Here is a 20,886-nt window from a genome sequence, read left to right as displayed (position 1 = left end):
AGTTCCAATTTACATAGCTAAAAACACTAAAATAATCATTGAATTTTGTTGATGTTAATATGCTCAAATATCACCTCAGTTAGACCTAACTTAACTACCCTATTTAAGTTGTAAACTCTTGCCTGTGTACTCCCATACCCCATTTCCTCATCTTATTTTATTTTATTTTTTTTGAGACGGAGTCTCACTCTGTCAACCATGCTGGAGCGCAATGGTGCAATCTTGGCTCACTGCAACCCCTCCCTCCCAGGTTCAAGTGATTCGTGTGCCTGAGTCTCCTGAGTAGCTGGAATTACAGGCATGCACCACCACACCCTGCTAATTTTTGTATTTTTTGGTAGAGATGGTGTTTCGCCATTTGTCCATGCTGGTCTCGAACTCTTGGGCCCAAGTGATCTGCCCACTTCAACCTTCCAAAGTGCTGGGATTCCAGGCATGAGCCACCGCTCCCAGCCTCCTCATCTTTCTTATTAGTGTACTTTTTCCCACAGTACTAATTGCTAATATACTAATTTATTTGTTGAGTGTCCACTCCCCAAAATTGTAAGTACCCCAGCACAGAGATTTTTGTTTGTACATTGTCAGCAGATGCTGACAGTGAACAGTGACCCAACATACAGAAGGCACTCAGTAAGTATTTGTTGGAAGAATGAATGGGTTTCAGCAGATCAACTCTTTTGGTCAAGATTTGACCAAGATTTTTAATAGATTTCTATGCAGTAGTTCCCGCTTATCCAAGGTTTCACTTTCCATGGTTTTATCTACCTGCAGTCTGAAAATAGGTGAGTACAGTACAGTAAGATGTATTGAGAGACCACATTCACATAATTTTTATGATAGTATAGTTACAATTGTTCTATTTTGTTATTAGTTATTGTTAATCTCTTACTGTGCCTAGTTTATGAATTAAACTTTATCATAGATATGTATGCAAAGAAAAAACGTAGTATACATAGGGTTTAGTCTATTCAAGGTTTCTGGCATCCACTGGGGGGTCTTGGGATGTATTCCCTGGGGATAGAGGGAGCGGCTGTATTGCGTTTCTTTTCTAGAGCACATTTCACTGGGGTGTTGTTTGTCTTTGTGTTTTCCACAGCTTGGACCAGTGCCTTGTTGTGGATGTTCATGAACAGCAATTTGAGTTATTTAGTTTTTACATTTTATGGTTAAATGTTCTTACACACTGGACAATTAAACTCTTCTTCTTTTGGTGGGGGAAGAATACCTCAGCCTTGAGATGAAATCATCCAGATTGACAGAATCAGTCCCAGTGATTATTTTTTCTTTTTATTCCTTGTTTTTTTAGATTCCTTTTGTATTTATCTGACGTGTTTTTTGTTTGTTGGTTTGTTTGTTTGCCTTTGATTGACTAACACCTCTTTGGGACTGAAATCATCTCTGTTTTCTGTGCTGGTCTTTCAGTTTCCAGCTGAAAATTTTATTAAAATATATTCTTCACTATGAAATACTATGTAATGTTAGAAAATGTAAAAATATAGAAAGACAATAAATTAAGATTTAAAAATTATTCCTGTACTCACCACCCAGGGAATACCTTCTGTTCAAACAAGAGTAATATGAGGGTGTAATTTTTTTAGGATATGAAGCCATTATGGAACATTGAGACAACTTATGTTTCCCAGAATCCCTCATTTGTTTATGTAATGTGGCCAAGCTCTATTGATGATTCATGAAAATAAACACAGTGATTTTAGGTGATCATGACTGATACTTGAAATCTTTTTATCAACAGAAGTTATATTTTTAAATTAAGATTGGGTATTTGTTATTCCATTCTTGTTTTTAACATTTGTTTAGTTCAGTGGTCCCCATCCTCTTTGGCACCAGGGACTGCTTTTGTGGAAGACAACTTTTCCACAGACTGGATGTGGGGATGTTTTGGGGATGATTCAAGTGTGTTACGTTTATTGTACACTTTATTTCTATTATTATTACATTGTAATATATAATGAAATAATTATACAACTCACCATAATATAGAATCAGTGGGAGCTCTGAGCTTGTTTTCTTGCAACTAGATGTTCCCATCTTGGGGTGATGGGAGACAGTGACAGATCATCAGGTGTTAGATTCTCATAGGGAGCGCATAACCTAGATCCCTCGCATATGCAGTTCATAACAGGGTTCACAGTTCACAATAGAGTTCATGCTCCTCTGAGAAGCTAATGCTGCTGCTGATCTGACAGGAGACAGAGCTCAGGTGGTATTGTGAGCAATGGGGAGTGACTGTAAATACAGATGAAGCTTTGCTCACTTGCCTGCTGCTCATCTCCTGCTATGCATCCTGGTTCGTAACAGGCCATGGACTGGTACTGGTTTGTGGCCCCGTGGTTGGGGACCCAGGGTTTAGTTATTTCATTAAGCCTTATGTGAAGAGTTTTTTTTTCTTTTCTCTGAGACAGAGTCTTGGTCTGTTGCCCAGGCTGGAGTACAATGGCACGATCTCGGCTCACTGTGACATCTGCCTCCTGGGTTCAAGCAATTCCCCTGCCTCAGCTTCCTGAATAGTTGAGTTTACAGGCATCCACCACCATGCCTGGCTAATTTTGTATTTTTAGTAGGAATGGGGTTTCACCATGTTGGCCAAGCTGGTCTCGAACTCCTGCCCTTGTGATCCACCTGACTTGACCTCTCAAAGTACTGGGATTACAGGTGTGATCCACTGTGCCTGGCCTATGTGAAGAGTTTTTATGCCTTTAGATATTAGGTAGATAAGCTCTTTTTTTTTTTTTTTAATACTTTATGTCCCAGTTATATTAGTGTAGAGAGTAGTGTCACACACTTACAAATATTTATTTCAGTTTTGTTTTTTTTAGAGTTTTTTAGAACCAGATCCTGATGAGTAATTATATTATTTTCAAGCAATAATTTGAGGGACTATTCTTTCTAATGTAACTTTTATTACTTATATTAAACCAAATGATATCATTGTTGGTATAATCAATATATGACAGAATTTGTTACTGTGAGGAATTATAGAGATTATCTAGTGTGAATTATTTTTCTTCCTTCATGCCAACCCATTCACAAGTATAAAAGACACATCTTTAAAATCTCTAGGACATCAGTCAATTAATTTTAGTGGCTGCGTAATTTTCCATTGTAGAACTGTACTGCATGATTTAAGCAGGTTCCTGTTAATGGACATTTAGGCTGATTCACTTTTTCCCTATTGCAAATGGTGCTTTGATGAGTATTTTTGTATCTGCATGAGTTCTATTTTATGAAATTATCTCCTTCTGATAAATTCTCAAAAGTGAGATTTAGACTTTTATTTATTGAAACATTTATTGTTAACTTTTAAAAATTTAGTATCTGTTTTTAATGTAATAAGTACAGTTTTGCTGAAGTGATGTTAACATATATCATATTGAAATGTCTTATAAAAACAACCTAGTTAGCATTTTAAGATATGATTCCTAATGTTAAAAAATGATCCTGGTATCTACTACATATTTGGAAACCTTTCATTTGTAATAAATGGCGGTGAGAAGTTAACCAAAGAAAGAAAACGGGAAAGTTAAAGTACTAAGAACAGGGAAAAATGACCAAATGATAGAAATATGGGGAGACTGGAAAGGGTATAGAGGACACAAAACTTTGCCTCCACCTTCTTAGGGTCCCTGCTGGGCCCGAGAATTAAATTGACACCAGATAGAGTAGAAGAGAAAAGCATAGAAGTTTAATGTAAGTTTTATGTGACATGGGAACCCTCAAAAGAAAATGAAGTCAGAGAGAAATGGCAAAACCTACATGCTTTTGTGTTAGGTTGAAAGAAGAGAGGCGATTGTGGAAAAGTAGATATGTTATATGGGGAGGCTAAAGGAAGACATTTAATTTAACAAGGTCTGTTTGTACATAATTCTCTTGACTATGACTCCCTATCAAAGAATGTTTCTTTTATCCTGGGATAGAGAAGACATCTTTCACAGGAACATTTTATTTCCTAGTTTCAGGAAGAAAAGGTGGAAGATTAGGATGCCCTTCTTGCATCTGCTATTTTTCAAATGCCTTTCACTCAAAGTGATCCTTATGTCAAAGTGGCATGTTTGAAGTGGTGTATTTTGCCACCCTTCATGAGTAATGATTATGCCTAGTGTTCCATTATTGGAGTGCTAAGCTTGTGGGAGTTTTTTATATCCTACTGCCCAAAGTAATTGCCAAGGTCTGATTTTTCACAAAAAAAAATTTGCAACCTCCAGCATAGATGGGTTAATTTCACAAAAAAAGTTTTTGCAACCTCTGGCATAAATGGGTTTCATCCTCCAGCAGAAAGGCCTTTGGAAACAGACCTGGATTTAAATTCTGTTTTGGCCTCTTACTAGCTGCATGACCTGGGGAAGCCTTTTAACCCCTCAAAGCTCATTTATATCCTCCTTTAGAGATAATAACATATCATGGGGTTGTTGTGAAGATTAAATAGTAATAGTAATTACAGCTAAGATTTTTGAATCTTTCTATATATGCCAGATACTATATTAAATGTTTATTTGTGGTTTTTTTTTTTTACTTAGCAGATATCTGTTATCTTAATTTTCATGAACTTGTGAGGTGTAGGTATGAGTAACTTTTATTGATGAGGAAACTAAAAGAGGGATTTTGTAAATTGCCCCAAGCAACACAGCCAATAAGTGGCAAAACCGCCAGAATTTAAATCCTGGTGGTCTGACCCCCCAGAGGCTGTGATTCGAAATGCTGTCCCGTGTGCATGTGAGCCCTTAGTGCAGCGCATAGCCGTAGCATGCACTCATTCATATTTGTGTTTAGGCTGTCTTTTAAAAATAATGTGTCAAGACAATGAGAAGACAAGCCACAGACTGAGAAAATACTTGCAAGACACATATTTGATAAAGGACAGTTATCCAGAATATGCAAAGAACTCTTAAAACCTAACAATTAGGGAATGAACAGCCCAGTTAAAAAATGGGCAAAAGATTTGAACAGACACCTCACCAAAGATTTGACAAATAAATGTATTAAAAGATGCTCAACATCATATGTCATTAGGGAATTGTAAATTGAAAAGATACAAGTACTACTATATAGCTGTTAGACTGGTGAAAGCCATGCTTGCTGGCAACCCCAAATGCTGGTGAGGATGTGGAGCAACAGGAACTCATTCATTGCTGGTGTGTATGCAGACTCTTTCAGCCATTTTGGAAGACAGTTTGCAGTTTCTTAAAAAACTAAACATACTCTTACCATATGATCCAGCAGTTGTACTCCTTGGTTATTACTCAGATGAGTTGAAAAACATGTCTACACAGAAACCTGCACATACATGTTTATAGAAGCTTTATTCATAATTGCCAAAACTTGGAAACAATCAACATATCCTTAAGTAAGTGAATGGATAAACTGTGGTATATCCAGACAATAGAATATTATTCAGTGCTGAAAAGAAATGAGTTATTAAGCCACGAAGGCATTAAGGAACTGTAAATACATATTACTAAGTGAAAGAAGCTAATCAGAAAGGTCTATACATAGTCTGATTCCAAGCATATGACATACCGGAAAAAGCAAACGCAAAACTATGGATACAGTAAAAAGATCAGCGGTTGCCAGGGGTTGGAGGAAGGAGGGGATGAGTAGGCAGAGCACAGAGGATTTTTAGGGCAGTGAAACTGTTCTGTATGATATTATAATGATGGCTACATGCCATTACACATTTGTGTGTGTGTGTTTTTTTTTTTTTTTTTTTGAGACGGAGTCTTGCTCTGTCGCCCGGGCTGGAGTGCAGTGGCCAGATCTCAGCTCACTGCAAGCTCCGCCTCCCGGGTTTACGCCATTCTCCTGCCTCAGCCTCCCGAGTAGCTGGGACTACAGGCGCCCGCCACCTCGCCCGGCTAGTTTTTTGTATTTTTTTTAGTAGAGACGGGGGTTTCATAGTGTTAGCCAGGATGGTCTCGATCTCCTGACCTCGTGATCCGCCCGTCTCGGCCTCCCAAAGTGCTGGGGTTACAGGCTTGAGCCACGGCGCCCGGCCGCCATTACACATTTGTTGAAACCCATAGATGCAAGAGCAAACTAATGTAAACTTTGGACTTGGGGTGATAATGATGTGTTAATGTAGGTTCATCATAGTAACAGATGTATCACTCTGGTGTGCAGTGTGATGGGGGGGAAGGTTATGCATGGGGTATGAGGGAATTTTCTGTACTTTCCACACACTTTTGCTGCGAACCTAAAACTTTCCTTTATCAAATATGTGTCTTGCAAATACTTTCTCAGTCTGTGACTTGTCTTCTCATTCTCTTGACACACTATTTTTAAAAGACAATCTACACATAAATATGAATTAAAAATTAAAATCTATTAAAATAATAAAAAATTAGAAAATGATGCATTTGAAGTGTGACACCTTGATACTTTCATTTTCAGGCCCAGAATAAAGAGACCAGTGTTTTAGCTGCTGCAAAAGTGATTGACACTAAATCTGAAGAAGAACTTGAAGATTACATGGTGGAGATTGATATATTAGCATCTTGTGATCACCCAAATATAGTCAAACTTCTGGATGCCTTCTATTATGAGAACAATCTTTGGGTAAGTATTTTCTCTTGATCTAAAGGAGTAGCCAAAATGAGTTAGTTGTCCTAAAGAGATGTTTATGAATTGTTAAAACCTATTTTATGTCTTATCTCTTCTATTTAGTTACTTGTGTCACTTGAATGAGAGTTGATCTGCCAATAAGAGAGTAATAACAAAGTTACTCTGAGCTTCAACAGATGTTCAGATTTGTTTCAGATTGTACAGTTTCATCGTAATTGTTTGACATCGGATCCGGGTGGAAACATTTGGTCCGGGTGGAAACATTTGGTTAAGAATAATAAATTTACGAAAATATGAAATTAGATGTCCTTGTTTATAATTTAAATTTAATCATTTAAAAGTTTTAAAAGTTTCTCTTAGAAATTGTTTATAATTTTTTATCCTAAACTTTTTGTAAATCTTATAATAAACCGTAAAATACTAGAAATGTTAAATATTTATCATATTATCAGGTTCAACTTTAGTGCATGATGTGATGGCTAAAGCTGTATGTATAAATTCATTTTCAGAAAATATTAAGGCACAAGTAGATATAGAAATAAAACTTTCATATTCATTATAATAATCTGTCAATCACTTGTTCCGTACCAACATTAGTTTAATCAAGAGGGACTTTTTAAAACGGAGCTTCAGTCTTTCTTCCTGAAGGAAGAAGCAAAGTTTTATGAGAGAGAAGAGTAAGTAGTATAAGGAATACCTGACTGGATGCCTAAAGGTCTATATTTTTTATCCTAGTGCTGCCACTTACGGAACTTGGATAAGTCAGTTAACTTTTATGAGTCTGTTTACTCATCTGTAGGATGAGTAATGATCTACCTCCCAAATTGTTTTCTGAATAATGTAATGAATTTGAATACAATTTCTAATTGGCAAGCACCTATAAAAAAAGTAAAGCATTATGCTGAGGTAAAAAAGGCAGGAAGCTACCTAATTAGTTAAAAATATGTTATTTTTTAAACTTATAGTTATTATTAATGTGGTGTTTTCTGAAATTATTGTTCAGGGCTGTGGCAGAGTGTTTCCAAAGATTATAATGCAAATGAACCCCCAGACTAGTTAATAAACAGATAATACCTTTACTTGGGACTATTGCACAATAAAAATTTAGACAACTGTGAGGGGAAGTTTAGTGGGAGACATGTTAATTAATCAAATAATCACAATAAATATAAAATTACAACTATGGTAAGGGTTAAGAAAGAAAGGTACATGGTGTTATATCTTACCAGGGAAGTCAAGATAGTCACCCATCAGCAGATAATAATTGAGCTAGGATCTGAAGCTTTTGTATGTATTTCTTCTGTTTTTTTTTTTTTTTTTTTTTTTTTTTACCTAAAAGAAGTCTCTGTATAAATATTTTCAGGATTTATTCCTATTTAATACAGTTTAAAATAACAAATGCATATTTGTTCACTTAAAGCACAAGTTGCCTTTAAAAATATAAGTAATAAAATCTTTCATTGGTGACCAAATGGCTATGCAGTACTATACCAAATGAAAATTCTGTACCTGGTAGTTTTAGAGAAGCAGGGACACTAAACATGGCAATGAACAAAAATGCCCATACTTTCAAGATGGGATTTCTCAAATGTGTATTGTTTGAGATTTGTGACTCTTTTGACAAAATCTTCGTTTAGTATATTGTTTCCATAACCCAGATTATTTGATAGCTATTTCTTTATTTTTTTTGCTAAGCTGAAGAAAAAATACTGAAACTCAAAACTCAGTGTAGTTTTAGACACACGCTTTTGTTTTTGTTTTTTTTTGCATGCAGATCCTCATTGAATTTTGTGCAGGTGGAGCAGTAGATGCTGTGATGCTTGGTAAATACCTTTTTGTTCTTTATGTTCATATCTTAAACTATACTTAATAAGATTAAAGAATTTCAAATATATATAAATATATTCAAATATATATGTAAGTATTGAGTGAAGTTCAGTAAGTTAAATCAACTCAATTATGTTTTTATATTCTTGGATAATTATAGTAAAATTCTAAAATGAAATGTTGAGCGTGTCAAGAAAGTAATCTTTGTAGATATTTAGTTCTTCTAAAATAAATTAACTGCATATGATCTTTGACAGTGATGATACATACAGAAAGGTATATAGCCTGCTAATATGTTTTCACTGCATAAAATGCAGATTTTTTTTTACTTTCTCCTTATAGAACTTGAGAGACCATTAACTGAGTCCCAAATACAAGTAGTTTGCAAACAAACTTTAGATGCATTGAACTACTTACATGATAATAAGATCATCCACAGAGATCTAAAGGCTGGCAACATTCTCTTTACCTTAGATGGAGATATCAAATTGGGTAAGTTATTCACTTAAATAAAACATTTGAATTTTTACTCTGAAATTTCCCATCTTTATGTATGTGACTTAATGTGGTTTTATGATTACTTAAATATGTGAAACATGGAGAACTAACTCCATTCTAGTTTTTAAAAAACACTTTCTTGGATACTCATTTTTCTATAATTCCTAAATATCAGCACCTAATTCAATGTTTTAAAAAGAAGATAAGAAAGAGTGAATTTTTATTTTCAAAAAGGCACGCTTTTTAAAGACCGGTTTCAAGTTTGTACACTTAAATTTTTGTATGTAGACTTAATACTTGTAACTGTTTTATGTTTAGAATATAATATAGTATGTAAAGCTGCTAACTCAGTTTTTTTCTTTATTTCCAAAGCTCACGTCGAGTGAGGTTTTTCCCCTGTGTTTAGTTTTATATTCTATTTTTATTGATACGGTACATTGACTAAACTAACAAAGTAATCTTAGTTCTGAAGAGACTACCTAAATATAAGGACTAGAATTTTTAATTTTACTCTTTATACTGAGGGAAGAAATGTTACCTTCATAAGAAGAATTAGATGTAGGTTTTATGGAAGTTATAGCCCTCTTTAAATTTACCCAAGATAGGAATTTTTTAAAAAGTCTAGCGATGAAGTCCGAATTTGTATATTTTGAAAGGCTATTCAAAGGACAAAATATATTCAAAAGCCAAGTTGATACCAGTGACTATAGTCATTTCACTTTACTTTGTCAAGACATTTAAACAGATGGTATACTTAATTGTATTCTTTTTAATTTTTATTTTTAATGGAGTCTTGCTCTGTTGCTTAGGCTGGAGTGCAGTGATGTGATCATAGCTTACTGCAGCCTTGAACCCCTGGGCTCCAGGAATCCTTCCACCTTATCCTCCCTAATAGCTGGAACTGCAGGCATGCACCACCACGCCTGGCTAAGTTTTAAAATTTTTTTTGTAGAGATGAGGTCTTGCTCTTTTGACCAGACTGGTCTTGAATTCCTGGATGCAAGTGATTCTCCTGCCTTGGGCCTCCCAAAGTGAATTTTAATCTTTTGATTGTGAAATAAATACAGATATAGAAAACTACACCAGAAATTGTGTAGCTTAACTTTAGTACTTTGTAGACATAGCTTTGTAGTCACTACCTAGATCAAAAAGTAGAACTTTTTGATCTAGGTAGTGACTACAAAGGCAGGCACCCCAGAAGCTCTTCCGTATGCCCATCTCAGCCACTGCCCTTCTCTTCTCCACATTTTATCCTGACTTTTATATTATTTCCTTCCTTGTGTTTCTTTATGGCTCAGTCACCCAATATTCATCTCTAGGTGTTAGGGTTTAAACTTGCCGATATAAAACTTGGGTTTTTGAAGTCTCTTAACTTACAGGCCTTCCCCCATTCCTTTCTTTTATTTATATTATGGCATGTATAATGGGGGGATGAGGGCAATATCACCCACATGGGGGCTAAAATTAGTCCTTTAGGTACAAAAAAAACCTTATACATCACAATGGTTTGCGACCTTCCAAAGGCCCCAGTACGTGAAGAGATATAACATGTATCTGTGGCATTAAAATTTTATGGGAGGAGGGGTGACTTGAAAACAATGTTTAAAATGACTCCTTAGAGGGGCTAATAATGAAAGAAACACTGATCCATGGAACCTGGGCTGTTTGGCCTGTAGTGTTTCCCTCAAACTGCATTTTGCTGTTGCATACTCCTGATGATTGAAGTTCCTCTCTGTATTTCCTTCAGTTTGGCAGATGAATCCAAAGTTTGATCATTCTCAAGCCTGATCCTTTGGCAAGACTTACAGGTGGTTTTGCATTCTTTCACTGGGAGGCACACCGTGTCTGCTTTGTGCCCCTTTTTGATGTTGCAGCTATTGAGGCTTAATGCCTACACATCTGTCTTTTGGGGTTGCAAAACGAATTCCATTATTTTGTTTTCATTATTTTTGGTAATGATTTTGATAGAAACACCAATTATTTCATTATTTTCATTCATTATAAAATTAGTAATGAAGATAATGACTTGGCTGTCTCTTATCCTCAATTGATGACCAATGTTTTAAAAAATATTGCTTGTTCGTGGATTTAGTTTTATTTGGTGGGTTTCAAATCCATTGCAGTTTTTATTCTTATTGAAGCTCACGTTCCATCTTTAGTCAGTGGGGTCTTCTTCGTGTCAGCTTGTTAATCTTCTTAATAGGACTAGTAATCTTTGATAGCCCACTTGACAGTTCTGAGATGTTTCAGGCTCATCTGTGTATTTTCTGTGTCAGACCTGTAATTAACCATTTCTTTTTTCCTTTTCTTTCTTTTTTTTTTTTTGAGACAGAGTCTCGCTCTGTTGCCCAGGTTGGAGTGCGGTGGCTGATCTCAGCTCACTGCAACCCCCACCTCCTGGGTTCAAGGGATTCTCGTGCCTCAGCCTCCTGAGTAGCTAGGATTACAGGCATGTACCACCATGCCCAGCTAATTTTTGTTTTTTCATAGAGATGAGGTTTCACCATGTTGACCAGGCTGGTCTGGAACTCCTGGCCTGAAGTGATCTGCCCGCCTCAGCCTCCCAAAGGGCTGGAATTATAGGTGTGAGCCGCTGCACCCCATGTAATTAGCCATTTCTTCGAGAAGCCCTGGTTTCTTTTAAGACCGCAATCTGGTGTAAGAGATTTCAAGACCACAATCTGGTGTAAGAGATGCTTACAGTTTTCTGTATAGGCCATTGTTCTAGGACTTTTCAAAGGACAGAGCTAGACCCCTCATGAGTTCATATATATTTCCTATTCAAATTTGGGATAAAGGTTTTTAAAATCTAACTTCTGTAATACATGTGCATCTCCTTTCTTCTATATTGAGAGTTCTGGTTCTCAAGGACATTGATAGGTTTAGGATACCTCATAATTCATTTTAACTCTCATTTCTGTTTTTAATGCTCACCACCACTCCTTATGTTGATGTGTCTTCGGTCATGTTGGTTATCTGAAGCTCAGCTTTTGGTAGATTCCTCTGAAAGAGCTCTCTGAATTCTTACATAGTGGTAACAGTTGTACCCTTATACCTCAAGGTTAGTTTTGCTGGATAACAGATCCTTGGCACACATTTCTTTCCTTCAGCATCTGAAATATGTTACTTTGTTTTCTTCAGTCATGAAGTGTTGCTATTGAAAAGTCTGATAATCTGAATTTCTTCTCCATTGTAAGTCATGTGCTCTTTTTGCTTAGATGCTAAAACTTTTTTTTTTTTTTTAAGATCGGTAGTTTGACCAGTCTTTTCTAATAAGTATTATGCTCTTATAATGTAAGTGCTTTCTTCCCCTCCCCCTGCCCCCCCAGGAAGGTTTTCTGGAGTTACAGATCTAAGCATTTGTTCCATTCCCTTGCATTGACTTGCTTCTTTAGAGACGTTTATTGTTTGTTTGTTGGGTCTTTGCCTATTGTCCATACTGATAACTGTTTCTCAAGTCCTTTTTTTAGCTTGCTTTCTTTTTTATTGTAGGAAAATATACACAACATAAAATTTACCTTTTTGATCATTTTTAAGTGTATATTTCTGTGGTGTTAAGTACATTCCCATTATTATACAACCATTACCATCACCTATCTCCATACCTCTTTTCATCTGGCAGCAGTTAAAGTCCATACCCATTAAACACTTAGTCCCCATTTTCCACTCCTCCCAGCTTCTGGCAACCACCATTCTGCTTTCAGTTTCTATGATTTTGACCACTCTAGGTATATATGTATGTGGAATCATACAACATTTGTCCTTTTGTGGTTGGCGTATTTTACTTACCATAATGTTCTCAAGGTTCATCCATGTTGTAGCATATTTCACAATGTCTTCCCCTTTTGAGACTGAATAATATGCCATTGTATGTATGTAACACATTTTGTTTATCCATTTATCCATCAGTGGGCACTTGGGTTGCTTTCACTTTTTGGCTGTTGTGAATAATACTGCTATGAATGTTGGTGTACAAATGTCTGTCCTACTCCCTGCTTTTAATTCTTTTGAGTATGCACCCAGAAGTGGAATTGCTGAATCATATGGTAATTCTGTTTAATTTTTTTTAGGGACCACCATGCTGTTCTGCATAGCAACTGCACCATTTTACATTTCTAACAGAAATGTGCAAGTCTTCCAGTTTCTCTCCATGCTTGTCAACACTTTTTTTTCTATGCTTTTTAAAAAATAATAGCCATCCTACTGGGTGTGAAGTAGTAATGGGTATGAATTTGTTGTATTATTTGCTCTGGCTTTCCCTAGTTTAGCCTGTTTCTAAAGTGATTTTTTTCTTAATTTTAAATTTTTTTCTTGAGTTCTGTCACCTTTCAGAATTTTTCTAATTCTGACTTACATGGCTCTTTAGTTTCATCATCATTTTTTTTTTTTTTTTTTTTTGAGACGTAGTCTTGCTCTGTTGCCCAGACTGGAGTGCAGTGGTGCGATCTTGGCTCACTGCAAGCTCCGCCTCCCGGGTTCATGCCATTCTCCTGCCTCAGCCTCCCGAGTAGCTGGGACTACAAGCACCCGCCACCACGCCCGGCCAATTTTTTTGTATTTTTTTAGTAGAGACGGGGTTTCACCATGTTAGCCAGGATGGTCTCGATCTCCTGACCTCGTGATCCGCCTGCCTTGGCCTCCCAAAGTGCTGAGATTACAGGCATGCGCCACTATGCCCGGCCTGTTTTTCATCATTTTTGAAAGTCTCCTAGCTTAATTTGAAATGGGATGTTATAGTTTTGATCAATTTTGGGGGCATTTTTTTTTTTGTAAATATATTGAAATTTTATTTGAATATAGGGACAAACTTGTGTAAAATAATGTGTACCTTAAAAATAAATATACTGAAGGTTTAGGAATTCTAAAATAATATTTAGTTGACAATTAAAATATTTGTAATTTCTGTTTTATTAATTTACAAATACTTCCAGAGAACCTTCCATTTCTGCAACACAGATATATAGAACAATCTTATCCCTAAGAACCATATAATAGATAAAAGTAATTCAGGCAGAATTGCATGACCTTTAAGAGTTCTACAACAAAAATGACAAAGGTTAGAATTGTGAATATGGCTAATAGTAGCTACCATTTATTGAGTGTATACTCTGTGCTAGGCATGAGCATCAAATACTGAATTTTTGGTATTCAACTTTGAGAATTGTGGTGTCAAATGTGAAACTTAAAAATTTGTGCATTTACGGCTGAGGTAAATTATGCAACAATACCAATTTTATGTTACTGTTAATGTTGTCTGAACTCCAAGCTGAAAAGGTGGGATTAACAACTGAAAAAGCTGTAATGTTACTGTTCTGTATAATTTAAATCAGAAAACATAAGGTTCCCAGTTTTTTCTTGGCAATATCATTTTATGAGGAAGTTAGCAAGACATACACTGTCATAAAGGTTGCTTTAGTTTAATTTCTATTTTTCACACTATAGAAAAAGTGTTAATGACTCTTAATTTAATTGTGCCACATAGCAGTAGTTGGCATTTGTTTTTGAAGTGGATAGACTGGTCTGCTTTTAGAGTTACCATTTTTTAATTTTCAATTTTGAAGGATTTGTCATCTGAAGACATGGTGGTATTAAATGTATTGATAATGGGATCTTTAGCAGGTTGTTTTGGGAGATGGTAGAAAGAGATGGTCAAGATTAAGATGGGAGAGACATTTTTTTCTTTCTGTTTTACTTTTTATTGTAAGATTGGCCTTATTAAAGACTTAAAATGCTTTTTTCTCCCCATTGAATACAATGAACAATGCTTAAAAGTTCTCATTAATGCTTTTGTGTGATTATTTCAAGCGGATTTTGGAGTATCAGCTAAAAACACGAGGACAATTCAAAGAAGAGATTCCTTTATTGGTACACCATATTGGTATGTATTCAGTTTTATGAATTTATAGTATTAGTCATGTCAGCAGTTACAATAACTCATTAATTTTGTCCACATAATTGATTATACCATGTGGTTTGCAGTCACTGTTATTAAACATGTTAACTTTTAATTATCTGTCTTCATAGGATGGCTCCTGAAGTAGTCATGTGTGAAACATCTAAGGACAGACCCTATGACTACAAAGCTGATGTTTGGTCCCTCGGTATCACTTTAATAGAAATGGCTGAGATAGAACCACCTCATCATGAATTAAATCCAATGCGAGTGCTGCTAAAAATAGCAAAATCTGAGCCACCTACATTAGCACAGCCATCAAGATGGTAAAAATATTATTTAAAAAGCTTAATAAGAAACAAACGATATTAGGAAGCAAAACTTCATGTTACATTCTCACAATTTTCCAAGAGTATTTAAAATTGGGTACATGGTACGAAGATTATATGAATTAGAAAATTGATTTTTGGTATATTTCTCTTAAGGACCATTAAAAATCTTTGAGCTCACTTTTCCCATATATCTGAAAATATGAGTGATTTGAGTTTTGCATGAGAAAGGTATTTTCTGTACTATGAGGAAGTGAGGCATATAGATTGATCTATATTTGTGAAATTTATTAGAAATTTTGTGCTTTTTGGCATACTTGTGAGTATATGGCTATGTCTCAGTGATTATGTACCTACTTACATATATGTCTAACATGTATTTACAAATGAGTAAGTTTTATAAAATCTTAATAGTCTTATTAACTAGTTTTTTAAATGTTGAATTAATACTATTACATACATAATGAAACTTAAGCATAACTTATCAAAGAGTTTTGTTTGATTTGATTAACAAGAAAGTAAAATAGAATGTTACTGTTAAAATTTATTTTGAAGGTCTTCAAATTTTAAGGACTTTCTAAAGAAATGCTTAGAAAAGAATGTGGATGCTAGGTGGACTACCTCTCAGCTACTGCAGGTAAGAGAGTATGACAACAGCAAATAATATAATTATTTTAACATCTCTGTAAGAATATAATTTCATATTCAGTGTGCTTTCTTTCCACTTAAGTTTTCCTGTGGAGAGTCAAAATGGCAGTAGTTAGCATTTGCTTTACAAAATAAACGCTGCTGTTACCAACAGGCATTTAGCTTAAACGTTATTCCTCCTGTGCTTTTTTGATTCAGTTTAATTGTTCTTTTCATTTTGGTAGTTATTTCCATTATGTCTCTCCAATTACTAGAAAGCAAGCCTCTTGGGGACGGGGGCCGTGAACTAATTAATTAAAAAATGTCTTACAGTGAGGGTAAATAGTAAATATTATTGACTTTAAAAAAATGTTGCTAAAGTGATTGGGTAAATTTAATTTTGCTTTATAGAAGGACTACTTGTAATATATTAAATAAAAATTTGTCAATTACTTTTTTTTTTTTTTTTTTTTTTTTTTTTTTTTGAGACGGAGTCTTGCTCTGCCGCCCAGGCTGGAGTGCAGTGGCCGGCTCTCAGCTCACTGCAAGCTCCGCCTCCCGGGTTCACGCCATTCTCCTGTCTCAGCCTCCCGAGTAGCTGGGACTACAGGCGCCCGCCTCGTCGCCCGGCTAGTTTTTTGTATTTTTTAGTAGAGACGGGGTTTCACCGTATTAGCCAGGATGGTCTCGATCTCCTGACCTCGTGATCCGCCCGTCTCGGCCTCCCAAAGTGCTGGGATTACAGGCTTGAGCCACCGCGCCCGGCCTGTCAATTACTTTTATAGGTGGACAAATAAAATGACAAATCTTGAGGCGGTTACTGTTAGGTTGAGTTATTATGTAACTCCATCATACTGTTTTAGGTTGACCTATTTATCTGGGGGAATAAAGCAGAAAAAAATTGCTTTGTTGTGTGCAGCAAGTATACCCCTGGAACACACTTTCTATTATTTTGTTACCCCACACTTGAAGCCCTTAGTCTGTGACAGACACTGTTAAATGTTGAGTATACAAAGATGAATAAAATGTCTTCTTAGTCTCAAGAATTTTAGAACCATGTCAAGAATACAGGTGTTTGTAGATACTTTTAACAGAACTCTAAAGATTTTTATAATTTTGAGGCTTTGATAGGCTTTATAGAGGTGGATACTTTTTAAGAAGTAATAATGAGGCCAGGCGTGGTGGCTCATGCCTGTAATCCCAGCACTTTGGGAGGCTGAGGCGGGTGGATCACCTGAGGTCACGAGTTCCAGAACAGCCTGGCCAATATAGTGAAACCCAGTCTCTACTAAAAATATAAAAATCAGCTGGGCATGGTAGTCCATGCCTGTAATCTTACCTACTCGGGAGGCTGAGGCAGGAGAATCGCTTGAATCTGGAAGATGGAGATTGCAGTCAGCCAAAATCGTGCCACTGTACTCTAGCCTGAGTGACAGAGTGAGACTCCATCTCAAAAAAAAAAAAAAAAAAAGGAAGTAATAATTTAGTGACCTGAAGTTTGCTTTAAATTTCAGTTAAAATTTTTGATTATGAAATTTTCAAACATACAGAAAGTACATGTACCTACTACCCAGATATAACAATTCTTATGACTTTTGACAAATTTGCTTCAGATTCTTAAAAATGTACAGATCCAGTTCTAGGCAGCCCCCTGCTTATGCTCAAGCCCCCTCTCCTCTTTCTTTCTCAGATGTAGCATTATCTGAAGTTGTCTGTCGTTTTCCTGCCCACATGTTCGTATTTTTACCACATGAGAATGTGTTTTGAAACTTAGTTTAGTAGTATTCCAGTTGTTGAGTATGCTGTTTTTAATGTTCAACAGCATCCTTTTGTTACTGTTGATTCCAACAAACCCATCCGAGAACTGATTGCAGAGGCAAAGGCTGAAGTAACAGAAGAAGTTGAAGATGGCAAAGAGGAAGATGAAGAGGAGGAAACAGAAAATTCTCTGGTCAGTATTTAGGAAAGAAATTTCATTTAGTTAATTTTTAGAGTTGGGTTTTGAGGTGTAGTTGTACCTGTATCTAAGGATTGATGGGTGGCAATACAAAATTTTTAAATTTAGACCTGAAGATTAGTAGCAAGGTTGCTCCTTGCTGCACATTTTTGTTACATTTCCTTTTTTTTTTTTGAGATGGAGCCTCGCTCTGTCACCCAGGTTGGAGTGCAGTGGTCACCACAACTGCTGCCTCCCGGTTTCAAGTGATTCTCTTGCCTCAGCCTCCCGAGTAGCTGGGACTACAGGCGTGTGCCACCATGTCCAACTAATTTTTGTATTTTTAGTAGAGATGGAATTTCACCATGTTGGCCGGGCTAGTCTCGAACTCCTGACCTCAAGTAATCCTCCCTCCTCGTCCTCCCAAAGTGCTGGGATTACAGGTGGGCAACACTGCACCTGGCCCATTTTTGTTATATTTCTTATGAGAAGAATTGTTAATTCTTTAAATTCAGCAACATTCACTGAATAAAGATCTTAAATCATTGTATGTCTGTAAACATTGTTTTGGTCACTCTTAGGGTCATGTTTTAACATTAAAAATATATTAAATCTTTTTTAGCCAATACCTGCAAGTAAGCGTGCATCTTCTGACCTTAGTATCGCCAGCTCTGAAGAAGATAAACTTTCACAAAATGCTTGTATTTTGGAATCTGTCTCAGAAAAAACAGAACATAATAACTCTGAAGATAAACTCAACAGCAAAATTCTTAATGAAAAACCCACCACTGATGAACCTGAAAAGGCTGTGGAGGATATTAGTGAACATGTTACCGATGATCAGTTAGAAGCAATGACTGAACTCCATGACAGAAAAGCAGTACTGAAGGAGAATGAGAGAGAGGAGGAGAGGCCCAAGCTTGAAAATCTGCCTGACACAGAAGACCAAGAAACTGTGGACATTAATTCAGTCAGTGAAGGAAAAGAGAATAATATAATGATAACCTTAGAAACAAGTATTGGACATAATCTAAAATCTGAGGAAGAAAAGGATCAGGAAAAGCAACAGATGTTTGAAAATAGGCTTACAAAATCTGAAGAAATTAAAGATACTATTTTGCCAATAGTAGATTTAGTTTCTCAAGAGACTGGAGAAAAAGAAGCAAATATTCAGGCAGTTGATAGTGAAGTTGGGCTTCCAAAGGAAGACACCCAAGAGAAATTGGGGGAAGACGACAAAACTCAAAAAGATGTGATCAGCAATACAAGTGATGCGATAGGAACATATGAGGCAGCAGATGTGGCTCAGAAAGCAGATGAAGACAGTGCTGAGGATACACAGAGTAATGATGGGAAAGAAGTGGTCGAAGTAGGCCAGAAATTAATTAATAAGCCCACGGTGGGTCCTGAGGCTGGTGGTACTAAGGAAGTTCCTATTAAAGAAATAGTTGAAATGAATGAAATAGAAGAAGGTAAAAATAAGGAACAGGTAATAAACAGTTCAGAGAACATAATGGACATCAATGAGGAACCAGGAACAACTGAAGTTAAAGAAATTACTGAGTCAAGTGTCACTGAAGAAATAGAGGTCAGAAGTGTGGTAGCTGATACCGACCAAAAGGCTTTAGTAAGTGAAGTCCAGGATGCTTCTAAAGTCACTACTCAGATAGATAAAGAGAAAAAAGAAATTCCGATGTCAATTAAAACAGAGCCTCAAGTCACTGCAGTTTCACAGCCCAGTGAACCTCAGCCTGTTCTAATACCTAGTATTAATATCAACTCTGACAGTGGAGAAAATAAAGAAGAAATAGGTTCTTTATCAAAAACTGAAACTATTCTGCCACCAGAATCTGAGAATCCAAAGGAAAATGATACTGATTCAGGCACTGGTTCCACTGCTGATACTAGCAGCATTGACTTGAATTTATCCATCTCTAGCTTCCTAAGTAAAACTAAAGACAGTGGATCAATATCTTTACAAGTAAGTGTGCATGAGTCATTGTTTGGAATTTCCTTTGTCATTTTCTCAATTCAGAGTTTATGTGAAATTGATGTCTTGAAAATAAAACAGCATTAAATCAATGTAGTATTAACCATATAAATTCTTATAGCCTATGAAAGCAATTAAAAGAACTAAGGAGATTCTGGATGTAATCTTTAAGTTTTGTGGTAGGATCTACCTATTTTTGCAAATCTGATGCAGATAAACAGTGTAATATGGTTGCTTGGTGTGATTAGGTTCTTTTATTGAACATATCTAGATGCAACATTAGCAAGAATCAACAATATATGAGAGAATTAGAAATCGAAAGAATGATCTCTTTTTAAGCACATTTAGGGTATAAATAATCCTTGATTTACCATTGGCCCATGCAGTCACAGACATTGCCACTGCCATGAGAACCATTGTGGGGAAAACAAAACAAACACTACAGCCCAGAACATGTGGAGCTTTGAGTGTAATTCTCAAATCTTAGTGTGGTTAGGAGTTACTAGGGGCTATGTAGAAGTCTGGAATGGGTCCCAAGAATCAGTATTTGTAGCAAAAGATCCCACAGAATTCTGATGCAGGTGATCCATGGGCCACCCCTTGGAGAATACTTCTTAGACCCTCTGGGTTGATGGTAGCAGAAGAGAAGACAGAAAAGCAGGAACAACCTAGGAAAACTGACTTAGATGGATCTCCAGGGCATGAGTGATCAGTCTGCCTGTCAGCCCCAAATGATTACATGTATTCTTCTTTTTTCAGTTTGCTTTCTTTCACTGACTGAAATCACCACCACTCTGAAATTCATTCACTGACTTAATGGCCTCTTTTAAAAATGCAAATAACTTGTATAAGAATGAAGGAGATATTAATTATTGAACTTTTAGTAGGAGCTGAAGAAATGTGAAGTTTGGAGGTTAAGGTGTAGGTAGGTGTATTTTTTGGGGTGTGCCATCATTAGATTTTAAAGGAATCCTGGGCAGGATACTGTAGTCCTGGACTCGGGAAGAAGAGCATGAGGATCCTGGAACCCTGGAGAAGAGAACAGTAAGAGGAGAGGATGCAGAAAGGTGATTGGAAGGTGCCATAGAGAAAATATTTAAAAATCGGATGCATTTTGAGTTTAGTATTTTCACATTCCATTTTTGCTCCCTCTGCCTTCTAACTCTTTCTTCTATATCAAAACCCAGTAAGTTTCTGCCCTGAACACTTA

The 20,886-nt window shown here is 36.2% G+C and overlaps 1 protein-coding gene across 2 annotated transcripts in view; it reads left to right on the top strand.

Annotated features, from left to right (window-relative positions):
• The window catches only part of SLK (STE20 like kinase), a 63,901-nt gene that overhangs the window by 17,838 nt on the left and 25,177 nt on the right, over positions 1-20,886 (top strand). For both annotated transcript variants that reach the window (XM_010356215.2, XM_010356214.2), the window contains exons 2-9: positions 6,406-6,570; positions 8,351-8,399; positions 8,746-8,895; positions 14,707-14,779; positions 14,926-15,120; positions 15,679-15,760; positions 17,573-17,701; positions 18,309-19,667. In XM_010356215.2, the coding sequence (XP_010354517.2) occupies positions 6,406-6,570; positions 8,351-8,399; positions 8,746-8,895; positions 14,707-14,779; positions 14,926-15,120; positions 15,679-15,760; positions 17,573-17,701; positions 18,309-19,667 (2,202 nt within the window). The remainder of the gene's footprint in view (positions 1-6,405; positions 6,571-8,350; positions 8,400-8,745; positions 8,896-14,706; positions 14,780-14,925; positions 15,121-15,678; positions 15,761-17,572; positions 17,702-18,308; positions 19,668-20,886) is intronic.

This window comes from Rhinopithecus roxellana, chromosome 11, assembly GCF_007565055.1.
Source record: "Rhinopithecus roxellana isolate Shanxi Qingling chromosome 11, ASM756505v1, whole genome shotgun sequence".
Classification (NCBI taxonomy): domain Eukaryota; kingdom Metazoa; phylum Chordata; class Mammalia; order Primates; family Cercopithecidae; genus Rhinopithecus; species Rhinopithecus roxellana.
Note: the sequence above shows the minus strand (reverse complement) of the source record. Positions and strands in the feature narration are given on the sequence as shown.